Source organism: Herpailurus yagouaroundi, unplaced genomic scaffold, assembly GCF_014898765.1.
Source record: "Herpailurus yagouaroundi ecotype Mexico unplaced genomic scaffold, PumYag 191, whole genome shotgun sequence".
NCBI classification, from domain to species: Eukaryota; Metazoa; Chordata; class Mammalia; order Carnivora; family Felidae; genus Herpailurus; species Herpailurus yagouaroundi.
This window is the reverse complement of record NW_024412422.1, coordinates 923395-938326: the sequence shown is the minus strand read 5'-3', so window position 1 is coordinate 938326 and position 14932 is coordinate 923395. Positions and strand designations below refer to the sequence as shown.

General features: G+C 47.1%; 1 protein-coding gene and 1 long non-coding RNA gene across 3 annotated transcripts in view; one reads left to right on the top strand and one right to left on the bottom strand.

Moving 5' to 3' along the window:
- Positions 1–3013: 3013 nt before the first annotated feature.
- On the bottom strand, positions 3014–3836 carry LOC121010144 (uncharacterized). Its single transcript, XR_005781018.1, has 2 exons — positions 3735–3836; positions 3014–3660 (listed from the first exon to the last, which is right to left on the bottom strand). It is a non-coding gene; the product is annotated as an uncharacterized LOC121010144 (long non-coding RNA).
- The window catches only part of RSPH14 (radial spoke head 14 homolog), an 84916-nt gene continuing 73807 nt past the window's right edge, over positions 3824–14932 (top strand). Inside the window, exons 1-4 of one of the 2 annotated variants that reach the window (XM_040443535.1) lie at positions 3824–3924; positions 5864–6121; positions 7189–7291; positions 10796–10914. In XM_040443535.1, coding sequence (XP_040299469.1) covers positions 5923–6121; positions 7189–7291; positions 10796–10914 — 421 coding nt within the window. In that variant the 5' untranslated portion in view covers positions 3824–3924; positions 5864–5922. Of the gene's footprint in view, positions 3973–5863; positions 6122–7188; positions 7292–10795; positions 10915–14932 lie in introns of both variants that reach the window. The other variant, XM_040443534.1, reaches the window with a different exon arrangement.

Sequence of the window (14932 nt, the reverse complement as noted above, 5' to 3'; positions counted from 1 at the left end):
TAAATATTTATTTTCAGAATATTAAATATGATTTTTATGGTTATCTAATTTTTTTGTTTTTCTTTATATATTGGTATGAAGGGATCTCCAAGATCCCTTGACTTCTTGTTCTCACAACCCATATCTGACTTATCGGTACATCCAGTAGGTTCTACCCTGAAAATTTGTCCAGTATCCTCTTACTCTCTTCCACTTCCACTAGTATTGCCCATGTCCCAGCCATCATCTTCTCTCCCTGCAGCTGGTCGTCTTGCCTTCACCCTTGCCTCTGACCTATTCCCAGTTCAGCAACCCCAGGGATCCTCCTGTTAAAACAGATCAGATCATGGCAATCTTCCAATGCCTCCTCATGTCTTCAGAGTAATAAAGTCTTTACAATGGTCCAAGAGGCTTCACGTAATTTGCTCTGGCCTTATTTCCTCTCTTCTTCTTCTTCTTCTTCTTCTTCTTCTTCTTCTTTAATTTATTTTATTTTAGGCACACCTGGGTGGCTCAGTCAGTTTAGCCACCGACTTCAGTTCAGGTCATGATCTCATGGTTCATGGGTTGGAGCCCCATGTGGGGCTCTGTGCTGACAGCTCAGAGCCTGGAGCCTACTTGGGATTCTGTGCCTCCCTCTCTCTATGCCCCTCACCTGCTCATACTTTGTCTCTCTCTGTCTCTCAAAAATGAATAGATATTAAAATTTTTTTAATAAAATAATTTTTTATTAATTTTTTTTTAATTTTAGAGAGAGAGAGCACATCGGGGAGAGAGGCAGAGGGAGAGAGAGAATTTTAAGCAGGTGCCACTCAGAGCCCAATGTGAGGCTTGATCCCATGACCCTGGGATCATGACCTGGGCTGAAATCAAGAGTCAGATGCTCAACCAACTGAGTCACCCAGGAGACCCTCCTCTCTTATCTTCTACTGTTTACTCCCCAACCCCCCATCCCACACAGGCTCCACTGGCCTTGTTGCTGTTCCTGCAGTGCACCAGGCACTGGGGTATTTGCACACTGACTGTTCCCTAGGTCTGGAATGCTCTTTCCCCGGATATTCACATTGCTCCCCTTCTTCAGCTTCTTCAAGTTTGCTCAGATAACACCTCTAGATGAGGCCTCCCCGAAGCAGCCTGTTTACAATGGCAGCATTCTCCCAACCCCTTAATTCTGCTCTGTTTCCCCCAAGCACTTACCACTTTCTAACATATTATATAATTTATTGTTTATGTTGATTGCCTATCTCCCTCCACTGGCAGCAGTGAGAGCAGGGGTGTTTGTCTATTTCATCCATGTATTGCATTGGCTAAACAGTGTGCCTGGACAGAGCAGACATTTAGTGAGTGTTAAGTGAGTAAATGAATATTAAATTTAAAAAAAAAAAAAAAAGAAGGTGGAGAACACTGTTTGAATCATATTTACTTGTATAAGTTTAGCTGAGCTCTGGAAAGCTACCAGTGGTTGTTACAAGTGAAGACAACCAGTTGGCTGGGGGTTGAGAAAGGAGGGAGACATTTTACTTTCATACTTTCTAGATTTTCCTCTATGTGCATATATTGCCTATTCAATAAATAACTCAAATGAAAATAAACAATTTGGGACACAGAGAATAAATAAGATCCCCCATCTCTGGCCCTGCAAAGTCAGCCTTGATTATTTTGGTGTGCTTCCCTCCTTCAAGTCTTTCCCCCAGACACCTCCTCTCTGCAATCAGGGCATAAGAACTCTTGCTGTAGCATTGGCATTTAATTGGAGTCCAGCCCCCTGCAGTGGCCTACCATTTATTGACCTTAATCTGCATAGTTCTGAATCTAATGATGCCTGAATATCATATGGCTGGCTTCTGGAGCTCATTTTATAATTAATTTCTGTAATTAATGGCTGTTTATAAGCTGACCTGAGTCACTGAGCTCCTGTAAGCTAATTTCTGTTTGAAGAGTGAGGCATGTGGGCTAGATGGCCTCCAGAGGCACTTGTAAGACTGTGTAATCACAAAATGAGAGAGTAGTTAGCTTTGGAGAGGAGGATGGGGTATGTGATAGGGAAAGAGGATGCAGGCATTGATAATGTCTGGTGGTGAATTCATAGATCGTTGTTACATTTTTATGCTTCATAAATTAACATATATATAACGTAATGTTATGTGTATCTTTAAAAACATAACAAAAAAGAGATTGAAAAATAATAAAATACAAGGATAATTAAAAAAAACAAAAACAAAAAAGACTCCAGGGGCGCCTGGGTGGCTCAGTCGGTTGAGTGTCCAACTTGGGCTCAGGTCATGATCTCATAGTTCGTGAGTTCGAGCCTCATGTGGGGCTCTGTGCTGACAGCTCAGACCCTGGAGCCTACTTCAGATTCTGTGTGTGTGTGTGTGTGTGTGTGTGTGTCACTCTCTCTCTCTGCCCCTCCCCTGCTCACACTCTGTCTCTCTCTCTCTCTCAAAAATAAATGAACATTAGCAAAAAAACTCTTAAAAAAAAAAGACTCTGTAACCAGATTCCGAGAGGCCTAGGGTACCCAGTTTTGAGAACCTACTTGATTTAGCTTCCTGATTTCACAGATAAGGAATCTTAAGCTCAAAAAATCAAAAGAATTTGCCTAGTGGTTAGAACTATAATTGGAACCCAGATTTTCTGAACTCCTAGCCCAGTGCTCTCTACACCACCTTCCTAAAAAAGCTAAGAGGCTCTGGCTTAGAGAGATCTTTTATGATTAGGTCCTTGGAAGGACAGCAGTAGGGGGCAGATCTCCACATCACCATATGGGATCCTTGGCCACAACAGATTAGGTCGTGGTTAGTTATCTTCATTTCAAAGCTAAATGTGCTGGAGGCTGATGCTTGGTGCCTTTGTTCAATTTCAGTGCTGAAGACTCAGGCTTAGGGGGTGGACTTATGTGGGTTGCTCTACCTCCTCCTATGCCTCAGTTTACCCAGCTATAAAATGGACTTGACCCTGTACTTCAAGGGTTTGTGGTGAGGATCACACAAGATGGTGTAGGTGCTTTGTAGATTATAAATCTTGATTCAAGCCCATTAACCATTCATTTATTCTACATTTACTGAAAGCCTTCTAGTATATTCCTGGCACTGGAAAGACAAGTAAACAGGATTGACATGGTCTCCACCCTCAGGGAAGTTGGAGTCTCCAGGAGGAAACAGAAATAAGTAGAGAATTAGAGGAGAAAGTTTGCCAATGGGATAATTAAGCTGTGGGAACATTTACTAATTTGGAATTGGGGAGAGAATAGGCTTCATGGAGGAAGTGTATACCAAGCTGTGTCCCGAAGGACAAAGAGGTGGTCAGTGTTACAAGTAGCTCAGGCTGCAGAAAAGAGTTGACCATTTGGGAAATTAGAATCCAGCATGACTGAAGGAGGCCCATGACCCCGGGCCTTAAGTGGCAGGCTAGGAGTTTGGAATCTATCCTGAGACCAGTGGGGAGCCACAGGAGGGTTTTATGCAGGTGATGGCTGGGTCTGGCTTCCTTTCAAGAACAATTACTCCAGCCAGCAATGTGTTGCATCCACTTCAGGAGCCTCTCTGTGTCATTACCAGGTAGTCGGCAAGTAGATAAGGAACATGGGCCAGGGCTAGACGGTCCCGTGATCAGGCCTGTGTGGTTTGAAGGAAGGTACTGAACCTCTCCGAAGTTTCTGTCTGTGAACTGGAGTTTGCTCTGAGGATTAAAGGCATGCAATGCTCAATTCAGAGCGTACAATCGCTTCCTTTCCCTTCCCTTCCCTTTTGTACCATGAGCAAAACTGAGCTGCCTTTGTTCTTCACAGTAACCCTGTAAAGTATCTTTATCCCCATTTCACAGCTTGTCCCAGCCCGGAGCCGTTCGCGCCTGCGCGGCGGGCACTGAGGACGCCACGGGGGTAGCTTGGCAACCTGGTCGCCTGGCAACAGCGTGCGCTTCCGGGACCACGCGCTGAGGCAGGTGAGCCAGCGGCCGCCAAAGGGAACAGGGGGTCCCCAGACCCATCCAGTAGGGTTCACATTGGGCTCATGTCCTCTTATCTCAAGGTTCTCTCACCTGGCTGGACTCCCTAACCCATGCTCCTTAGAGGAGGGCAGCCCCCTGTCCCCAGCACCCATTGTTCCTTGCCGGGGGAGTCCAGAAATGGCCACGTTCCTTCCATCTAGGCCCCTTCCCCTCTTTCCCTGTGGTTTGGTACCCAGAATCAGAGTCTGGCTCATCTCTTTTACGGGAGTTGACCATTCCTACTGGAGTTAACTGTCACTGCGACTAATCGCAGTAACCACCACCACTATAATAGTAACCCCAGAGGACATATCCCGAGCCTGGTGTGCCAGGCCCACGAGTAGCAGTTCATATGACAACTCCAGTAGGGAGGGAGGGGTGCTATTATCACCTCTCTTCTGCAGCTGTAGAAAGACACAGACAGAAGTAACTTGTCAAGGGCCACCTATGGCCTAAGTCTGGAGTCTGTTCTTAACTACAGTTGAACCTTTGAACCACATAGGGGTTAGGAGTGCCAACGCTACCCTTTCCTCACAGTCAAAAACCCATGTATAACTTCTGACTCCCTCCTTAACTACTAGTATGCCCACTGTTGACCAGAAGCCTTAGCAATAACATAAACAGTCAATTAACATGTATGTTATGTTATATTTATTATATATTATATTCTTACAATAAAGGAAGCTGGAGGAAAGGAAATGTTATTAAGAAAAGCGTAAGGGGGGGGGGTGCCTGGGTGGCTAATTCGGTTAAGCATCTGACTCTTGATTTCTGCTCAGGTCATGATCTCATAATTCATGAGATTGAGCCTCATGTTGGGCTCTGCAGTGCGGAGCCTGCTTGGGATTCTCTCTCTCCCCCTCTCTCTTGCTCTCAAAGTAAATAAACATTTTTTTAAAAAAGAAAAGCATAGGGGCACCTGGATAGCTCAGTCGGATGCTTTACCAATCTCAGCTCCGGTCATAATCTCACGGTTGGTGAGTTCCTGACCCGTTTTGGGCTCCACACTGACAATGAGGAGCCTGCTTGGAATTCTCTCTCTCTTCCCCTCTCTCTGCCTCTCCCCAACTTGTGTGCGCAGGTGCGTGCTCACTCTCTTTCAAAATAAATGAACTAAAAAAAAAAAAAAAGCATAAGGGAGGGAAAATACATTATTTATATAAAAAAGTATTTATGCAAAAGTGTATTATGTAAAAAAGTACTATATTATAAAAAATCCACGTGTAAGTGGACCTGTGAAGTACAAACCTGTGTTGTTCAGGGGTCAGCTGTACTAGCCACACTGCTTATAGTCACTCAAATTATGTATGTGTGTAATAAAAATAAATCACACTTTAACCTTAATTCCTTTTTTGTGGATGTGTCAGGAGCATCTGGATATGGGTCCCTGATGGATGAATGAGGTAGACCTGGATTTGAACGTTGGCTACTGGCCTTATCAGTTCCGTGACCTGAAGCAAACTCCCAACCTTAAGCCTCAATTACTTCCTTTGTAAAATTGGGATAACGCAAGTCCCCTCCTTCTGGAGTAGTTGAGTTAGATACTAGATATTGCTGGCAGAAGATAACTACTACACGTGGTGACCATATTAATGTTTGCTTTTTTGGTTTGTTTTGTGTCTTTGGTGCCTTTACAGGCCCCAGCCTATAAAGTACTGGTGGTTTCCTCTGTCATTATGGGTGGGAGAACCCTGGAGTTTGCAATGTGGGCTACTATTTACCTTTACTGTGACCTTGAGCAGATTCCTTCATTGTTCTCAGCCTCAGTTTGCTCATCTGTAAAGTGGAAGCAAAAATATCCCCCTGGCTGCCCTTACAGTTTTGAGAATCAAATGAGAAGTAGCTTCTAAATCACAGTAGTAGTAACAACAACTTTTTGGATTCTCTTAATCAGTGGTTTCTGCAGAGCTTTGTTTTGGAAGCTAGAGAGTTGCCCTCTGCAGGCGTGGAAAGATGGCCCATGCCCGGATCTCCATGTACCTGCCCCCTGACATCAACCCCACCCAGGCTGCCATTGCCTATGGCTGTCGGGCCCTGCCCAAGCTGAACGAGGAGCTGCAGTCAGAGGACCTGCTGACGAGGCAGAAAGCCCTCATGGCTCTGTGCGACCTTATGCACGACCCTGAGCATGTCTACATGGCCATTGACACAGGTGAGAGTGTCACAGCCCAGGTAACCACGACTAGGATGGACGGACAGTGGCTCAAGGTGGGTGGTGCTGCGGCGACCTGGCCCCTTTACCGCATCCCTCCTGGCTGGTCAGTCAGTCCTTGCCCAGACACCACTGGTGTCCCACCCAGAGCCACAAATCAGCCCCCTCTGCTATGGCTCAACCAGGTGGCCACAAATCCACCAAATGGTTCTGTTTATGTATCTAATTCACAAAGCTGTCACAAAAGATAGGCACACACCTTATGAAAACCACATGTATATCTGGGAGCTCTATGTCCCTTGTGTCCCACTCTTCTAATTCTCAAAATAAGACTTGAGGTGACTTTCATGGCATGGTCACACCTTTCTCAGATCAGGCACATGACGGATGAACTGCTTCTTCTCCCTCCAGCCATAGTGGAAGGGCTAGTTAATTCCAGCTTTGCCTGAGGTTCCTAGAACCAGGGCCCAGGACACTGGGTGGAGCTTCAGTAATAAGGGTTGCTATTTAATAAGCCTGACCCTGGGCCGGCATCACCCCAGTGCAGAGCCTGTGTTATCTTAATCCTAATAGCACCTGCCTTGGGAGGGAAGATTAGAAAACTGACAGATAAAAATCAGAGACTCAGAGGAGGGGAATGAGGCTAGGGTTGCCAGATAAATAAATAAAGCAGGATTTTTATTTGTTCAACCTGGCATCTCTAGGTGTAACCTATTCACATGTAGGACTACTTTGGGCCTGGAATGAGAATTTGACCCCTCAGTCTCTCTAAAGGCAAAGGTCATTTTCTTAATCCTACAGTGGACTGTGAGAGGAGGCATTGGTGGGAAGCCTGCAGGGCTTTAGATAAAACGCCCCTCCCCCCCCCTCCGCTATGTGAGCCTTTGTAGCACACAGAGACCCCTTTGGTGACTCTGAAATATTTTGTAACTGACATGATTCCCTGAGGCCCGAAAGCAGCAGAGCCTCTGGTAGTCTCTTGCTGCCCAACGCTGGCTCACCTGTTGACTTCTAGGTTCATTGATTTCTGAGAATGGTAAATGTTCAAAGGTTTTTGTGCCTTGCAGGCTGCCTGGAGAGCCTGAAAGCTTTGCTGAAGGATAACAATGACATGGTGCGGATAAAGACCACTGAGGTGCTCTACATCGTGGCGACCCATAATGTGGGCAGGTGGGCAGCTGTCTCTGGAAACCAACGTCATGCTTTGGAGCTACATCACTCCCCTTGGGTGGCATGCCCTTGGATGACCTTGCGCACTCTGAATTTTGGTTTATCAGTTTGTGTGTATCTGGGGGAGGGAGGGGGTGCTTTCCCATATCAGTTCAGTTCACCCTCTTGACCCGGGATCACTAGGTTTACCTGGTATTGAAAACAGAACCAAGGGGCCCCTGGGTGGCTCAGTCAGTTAAGCATCTGACTCTTAATTTCGGCTCAGGTCATGATCTTGTGGTTGTGAGATTGAGCCCCACATCAGGCTCTCTGTGCTGGGTGTGAAGCCTGCTTAAGATTCTCTCTCCCTCTGCTGCTCCCCTGCTCGCTCGTGCGCTCTCTCAGAAAGAAAGAAAGAAAGAAAGAAAGAAAGAAAGAAAGAAAGAGAAAGAAAGAAAGAAAGAAAGAAAGAAAGAAAGAAAGAAAGAAAGAAAGAAAGAAAGAAAACAGACCTGAGAATCACAAGCAGCCCTCAAGCCCTGCCCAGGCACTGATGCCCAGTGTGCACATGTCCAAAAAGAAGGAATAGAAGGGCAGGGTGCTCAGTGTCTCCCGGCTTGTTTGATGTAAACAACAGATGGTCCTTTACAGAAGCTTGAGATCTTTTCAGCGGTGTCAGGGCATCTTACAAAACTCAAGGTTGCTCAGTCCTGCCTCTTCCCAAGCTCTCTGTGCCTCAGTGTCCTCATCTACAACTGCTCATTGGGGCAAGGAGTCAAATGAGGTAGTGCACATAAATTTTTCAGTGCAGCGACATCTGCCTCACATTGGCCTAGGTGGCCACCCTGTGCTCCTCTCTTTAGGGACTGCTGCCTCCTTCTCCCTGCAGGTAGTCTTTGTGAACTCACGTACCCACTTGCTCAGGGCCATCCCCAGATGATGGTGGCCTCAGTCTCTCAGTTTCCCTGACCTCTGGGTTCTAATTTCAGGTCCCCAGAAGGAGATGTGATTAGCACGATCCATGAGCAGCCCTGGCCTGACAGGTCACCAAGAACAAATGGGGTGCATATGGGGAAGTGGTACCACAGTGAGAGCCCCAATTCATATGCTTTGCACTGAGAAGAGTGGATAGATAAGGGGGACAGAGGAGTGTATGGAGGAGGCAGGAGCCCTGGTTATCTGGGGACCCCAACCTTTCCTGTCATGACCTTGGAGTCTCACTGTGCTTATCTGAGATAGATCCAGGGAAAGTGCTTTAACATTTAGAGGCAAGGGGGTGAAGCACCTCTCATTCTTCCTGCTCCTTTGTTCTCTTTCTGGACTGCCATGGACATTGGGTAGTAACCCCCAAAAAGGGCTGACAGATGCTGTGAGGACAGGTGCTTGGAACCTGGGCAAGTACAAGGAAACTGTGAGCATAGCGAGGGTGCCTATAGGTTTGTTTAGTGGCAGTTGGAGGTTGGGGAGTTTGTGTGGGATTCCTGGATATGGCCACATTAGTAGGGGTGGGGAAAGGGGACACACAGTGAAGAAACTGTCACTGATCAAGGACCTGCTATGGCCTGGCCCACATACTCCTTCAGTGTCCACTATCCCTCACACTGCCACCTCCAGGCATGGGGAGGAGAACCGAGTGACCAGGGTACAGGATTCTAACACACTGGCTCGCTCCACCACACCACAATGGACAGAGAATGCAAAGGGCCAAAGATAACCTAGGCCAGCTTGGGAAGTTTGCCTGAGTTCGGTGGTGATCTTATAACTTACAGCCAGTAGCTTGTGGAGCCCGTCAAGCTCTAAGTACCTGCTCATATTGAAACCCTTGTGCCTCTTGCACCCACACAAATAGCAACAGGAAGAGGAGATAAGGGTGGCAGCCCAAGGCTCGACATCTTGTCACCCTGAGGAGTTCATGTGACAGCCCACGAATGGGAGAGCCTCACGGGAGGACTAGCTCCCCCTGCCTGCCTCTTCCTTGCTTGCTGGTGAATGGGGCAGTGCCCTCAGGGCAGACACAGCAGACTTGCGGAGCAGAAGTGATGTGGAGGGGTGACCAGGCACTGACTGAGGAGGGCAGGACACCTCATGATGGGTGGTCAGAAAAGGTCCCTGCAACCTGGGTATCCCGCTATGATTTTCTTGTCCCAGAACAACTCAGAACTCGCCACATGGTTAAGTCCTGGCCATCACAGCAGGAGCACAATTGGTTGGGCACTTCCTGCGTGCCAGACACTGGGCACAGGCCTCACACTGAGTTCTCACTTATTTCTGATCCCAGGCCTGAGAGAGGTGACCTCAGAAGCCCTCACCATATGCAGTTGGTTAATGAGAAGAAATCGTTACAAAGCCAGGAATTGAAGAAATTGTACATTCCCTTTAAACTGTTCATTAAAAATTTTTTTTAATGTTTATTTATTTATTTTGAGAGAGAGCAAGTGGGGGAAGGGCAGAGGGAGGGGGAGAGAGAGAGAGAGAGAGAGAGAGAGAGAGAGAGAGAATCCCAAGCAGAGATTCTCGATGTGGGGCTCAAGCCTACAAACTGTGACATCATGACCTGAGCCAAAATCAAGAGTCACACACTTAACTGACTGAGCCACCCAGGCACCCCTAAACTGTTCGTTTTAACTCCAAACACAAATAATTAGGCATTCACCAACCCTGTGTGTCACCCAGGCCTCTTGGGTGTGGGCCCACTGGTTGGTGTTTCCCGTCATCTCTTTTGCTTAAACCACACCTGTAACATCATCTAATTTGCAGCTTTGGTTTCTTTAAGATAGAGTGGAGAACTCAGACATTAATGGAGTAATCTGCATGTAAAAACCTTCTAGAATCTTTTATGATCATCTCACTTTTTTTTTTTTTTGAGACTCACTTTTGAGTCTTCCTGAAGCAATCAACTTTGTTTTCATAAGGAATTAAAAAAAAACCCACAAAACTCTTCTCACATCTAATTGGCTTACCTAATAGCTAATTAACTTACATAATTATAACAACAAACATAACAGGCACACATAGGTTTGGAGGCCAGCATCTGGCTGTTGGCAAGCTCACAATTCAGCTGGGAGAAAAGGAAGAGGCTTTGAGGGGCGGGGCTTGTGGAGCCTGGAGCTTCAGGGGGTGTGTGCCCTGGTGGGTGCAGCCCCGATTCAGGGTGGGTCAGTTGTGAGGCTCTGCTGCCTCATCATCCTCATTTTACAGGCTCACAAGAGTGAAAGGAAGGATCCAGGTGTACAAAGAGCAGTTGGAGTCCTAGCTAAGGAAGGGGCAGAGCTGCATGATTCCAGTGCGTGGTTCTTTCCACTGCCACCCAAGCCACACTCCTGGCCTCTAGGGATTCTGTAATATATGGTCCACCTCTGGCCTTTTTCTTCTTTCAGGAAGCCAGAGGGACGTGGTCTGCACCAACCAGCACAGGCTCAGTCAGGCTCCAGGTGGGGTTGCGGGTGGGCAACTTCCCCCTGGTTCTTACTGGATCCTCTCTGGGCATGGTCTTAATTATGTCTAAATCTGACTTCTCTTCACCAGAGAGGGCTTTTTAGAGCACGATGTCATCCTTGCCTTGTCCTACCTGCTGAACGACCCTCAGTCAGCCTGTCGGAAGAACCTGCACCTGGCGTTCAAGCATGTGGCTCAGCTACCTTCAGGTAGGCTCTCAGTGGGCACTCAGGTGGCCCCTTGGTCTCCACTCTAGGTCACTCATGTGCCCTGCTGCAGATCATGGTCTAAAGCACGTTTTTTTTAAAAAGTTATAATTTTATTAAGATACATCATACATATCAAAAAGGCACAAATCATACATGAAGGTTTTATTACATTGTACCAAGTGGACATGCCATGGAATCGCTACCCAGATTAAGAAATTTGTACATATCGCCACCACTCTGAAAACTTCCCACATGCCCCATACCAGTTTCTACCCCTCATCCAAAGGTGAACAGTATCTTCTATTCATAAGACCACAGATTAGTTTATGCCTTTTCTTAAACTTTACATCAGTGGAAACATATAGGCTGAAATATTTTATTTCTAGCTTTCTTTTTGCTCAACGTTTTATCTCTGAGATCCACGTATGGTTTTTGCTGATTTGCACTGGAGTATGGTATTCATGTTATATGAGTATATGATTCCAGTTTATTTATCCACTCTGTTGCTGACGGACATTTGAATCATGTCAAGTGTATGGATACCAAGAATAGAGTGTCTGTAAACATCCTCGTGTCTTTTGATGGATGCGTAGAGGCATTTCTTTTGAGACATACCTAAGGGTGGAATTGCTGGGGATAGGATAAGTTTATGTTCAGCTTTAGAAGGTACCACCAATGGTTTTCTAAAATAGTTACACCAATTTACACTCCCACTAGCAGTGTCTTAGAGTTCCACACGCTCTCTATCCTCACCCACACTTGATCTTTCCTGGCTCTTTATTTTAGCTATTTTTGTGGGTGGGTGTGTGGTAGTATCTCATTTTGGTTTTAATTTGTGTTTCCCTGATGATTATAGCCCTGTAAATGTCTTCCTTTGTGAAGTGCCATAGCATGTTTAAGGATTAAAGAAGGCCTGCCCCAAAGGCCACTCTACCCTCAGGCTCAAGGTCCCCTTCACCTGACTGTTTCTGCTAATTAGATGCAGAGTCCAGGGTGATGGCCACCCACCTGCTGCAGCTCGAGAGTTGAGATCTTGTGTCAGAATGACATTGCCTTGTCACATGGTGCAATGAACATTTTTAAATGGGGGGCTTATTCCAAGAGGCATGATATCAAGGTCTTCAAGGGGGTGCTTTAAAATTAAAGTTGGGCAAAAAGGCATTGCAGCCCAGGAGTGAGACAGCCCTAGGTTCCCTCTGCCCTCCCCCTCATTCCTTGCATGCCCCTGGATGGATTATTTCCTCATCTCTAAAGTGAGGCTGATACTACCTGCCTCGGAGACCTGAAGTGAAGGCAAGTGAGAAGATGCTTGCCAAGCATGTAGTGTATCACCCTGCACAAAACACGCCATAAACATCAAGTCCACATGTGAGCGCTCTCTGAGTTGAGGTCCCAGAGAGAGATGACTATGGGATCAGGTGCGGAGAGGTGGACAAAACAGAGCGAGCCCTTGGGGGCCTGGGATTGCTGCTCATCCGGGAGGCATGCCTTCTTCCAGCTGGGCTGGGCATGTGAGACCAGATGACAGAAGCTTCTGGTAGTTTTTTTGTTTTTTTTAAAAGACCTGCTTAGGGGCGCCTGGGTGGCGCAGTCAGTTAAGCGTCCGACTTCAACCAGGTCACGATCTCGCGGTCCGTGAGTTCGAGCCCCGCGTCGGGCTCTGGGCTGATGGCTCAGAGCCTGGAGCCTGCTTCCGATTCTGTGTCTCCCTCTCTCTCTGCCCCTCCCCCGTTCATGCTCTGTCTCTCTCTGTCCCCAAAATAAACTTTGAAAAAAAAAATTAAAAAAAAAAAAAAAAAAATAAATAAAAGACCTGCTTATCCCTGGCCATATCCCAAGCCAACAGAATCTGTTTCTGGGAATGGGCACACATATCTTCTCAAATGCACCTTGGCTGATTCTCCCTGGAGGCCATGGTTGAGGGCCACTGGAATACTGGGATGTCTATGAAGCTCCAATGCTCAGAGCGGAACTAAGTAAATGCCCTGTGCTCACCATGGAGGAACTCTCCTTGAGGTGTGGAGCTCCCAGCCAGCCCTCTTAAATGATTGTGACCTGTTTAAACATTCAGAGAAATACAGAGACAATAATAAGAAACATTGAGTACCATCATGGCTTTGCTAAGTCTTAACCTTCTGCCATATTTCATATTTGCTTGATATTTTTGTTTTTAAAAAAAGTAATGACAGTCAAAGCACCCTGTGAAGCTCCCCACCTCCCCACCCAGCACCCTTTCTCCTGCCCTCCCTGGAGCCACCAATAATTTCTGAGTATATTCCTAACGCATGGCTTTATAATTTACCATGGATGTAGTTATTTGGTGATCTTGCCTTGCATGTTTTAAAACTATGTAAATGGATCTTACTGAATGTACACCCTTGCTACTTAGAGAACCTAATGTTATAATTTTGAGATTTATCCATGTTCTGTCATGGGCTCCGTTTTCATATTTTATCTGTGGCGTGCCCTTCTGGTGTTTGAACAGACGCTTACTCCTGCTCGGCTGATGCGGCGTGCTGGTTGTCTCTGATCCTGAGCATTCCCGCTCAGATTTTCCTGGAGTCCCTCCAAGGCCTCTGCTGGAGGAGAGCATCCTTGTGGGGGTGGGAGAATGCATGGCCTTCAGCTTGGCCAGATGCTGCAATTGCTTCCCAGCCCACCCTCCTCCAGCCGGAAGAGAGCCTGGTGCACATCCTCACCAGCAACCTGATGGTGTGCTGTGCTGTTTCACTGTTGTGTGGCTTTGCCATCCCCTGTGACTGGGAGAGGCGGCATCTTTCCTCTGCCTGGCGCCACTTGTGTCTCCTCTCCTGCCCAGTGCCTCCCCGGAGCCTGAGCACATTCTGTTGAGTTGTTTTTCCATTTCTTATTGATTTGAGGGAGTGTTTCATATATCCTGGATTCCAACCCTTTGTTGGCTACATACACTGCAAATACCATTTCCTGGGTTGTTTGCATGGCTTTTCACTGTTTATTTGCTTATTCATTGGCCCAGAAGTTTTTCGTGCGTGTGCATGTGTGTGTGCATGTTTGTGTTTGGTGCTGCTTAAGAACTCATGAAGATAGTCTGTCCTATTTTGTTCTAAAAGTGTAAGGGTTTTGCTTTTTACATTTAGCTGGTGAAGGTACGTGAATTGGATTTTTGTTTGTTTCTAGGTCTTCTTGTACAGCCCTTGCCGGTCCTACACTGTCTCGATTACAAAAGCTCTATGGTGATCTGTGTTCTGGTGGGAAGGGCCCCGCCCCATCTCCTTCCTGCAAAGTTGTTCTGGAATCACAATCACTGGGCCCACCACGAGGAGTAGGGGGGCTGTGGTTCTGACAAGTCTGACTGGGGGCCCCAGCGGTGAGCCTCGGCCTTCTGTCACAGGATCTCTTGGCTGCTACTCCTTGTCTCTGGCATGTCTGGAAGGGAGGCCTGGGACACTCTGGTGAGGAATGTGCAGTCGTGGTGGGTGGGGGCAGCTGGAGGGAGAAAGGGAGACACACAGTGTGCCAAACACCGCAAGAGGTCTGCCTGGGGGAACTCAGCACGATGGCTTCTGGGTTAGACAGTATGGCTGTGTCCTAGGTGGTGTCCTCACTGGGCCACTGGGTGGGGTGAGTGGATCCACTTCAGTGGTCCCACTCTTAACCAGGGTGTGGCCTTGGGCAGTAACACAGCCTGTCAGAGCCTCAGCTTCATTACCGAGCACAGGAATATGTGTGCCTCTGTGGTCTGCTGGGATAGTCGGAACTCAGACGGCTCTCCTACTGGTGGTCATTGGTATGGGTTTTCTATCCACTGCCACACCAGAAGGCACCCTCTGCACCTGGCCGGGTGCCTGGCACTCAACAAATGTTGGCATTTAGGTTTTATGCCGTATTTTAAAGGATCATGTGTCAGTTATTCGCCGCAATTCACTTCCTCCCTTCCTTCATTAATTACATAGTTATGTGTTGGGCCCTTGCTCTGTTCCAGCCACTGTGTCTCACTTGCTTCGTCTGTAGTGTTGGGTATCTATGGGGGGGAAGTAGG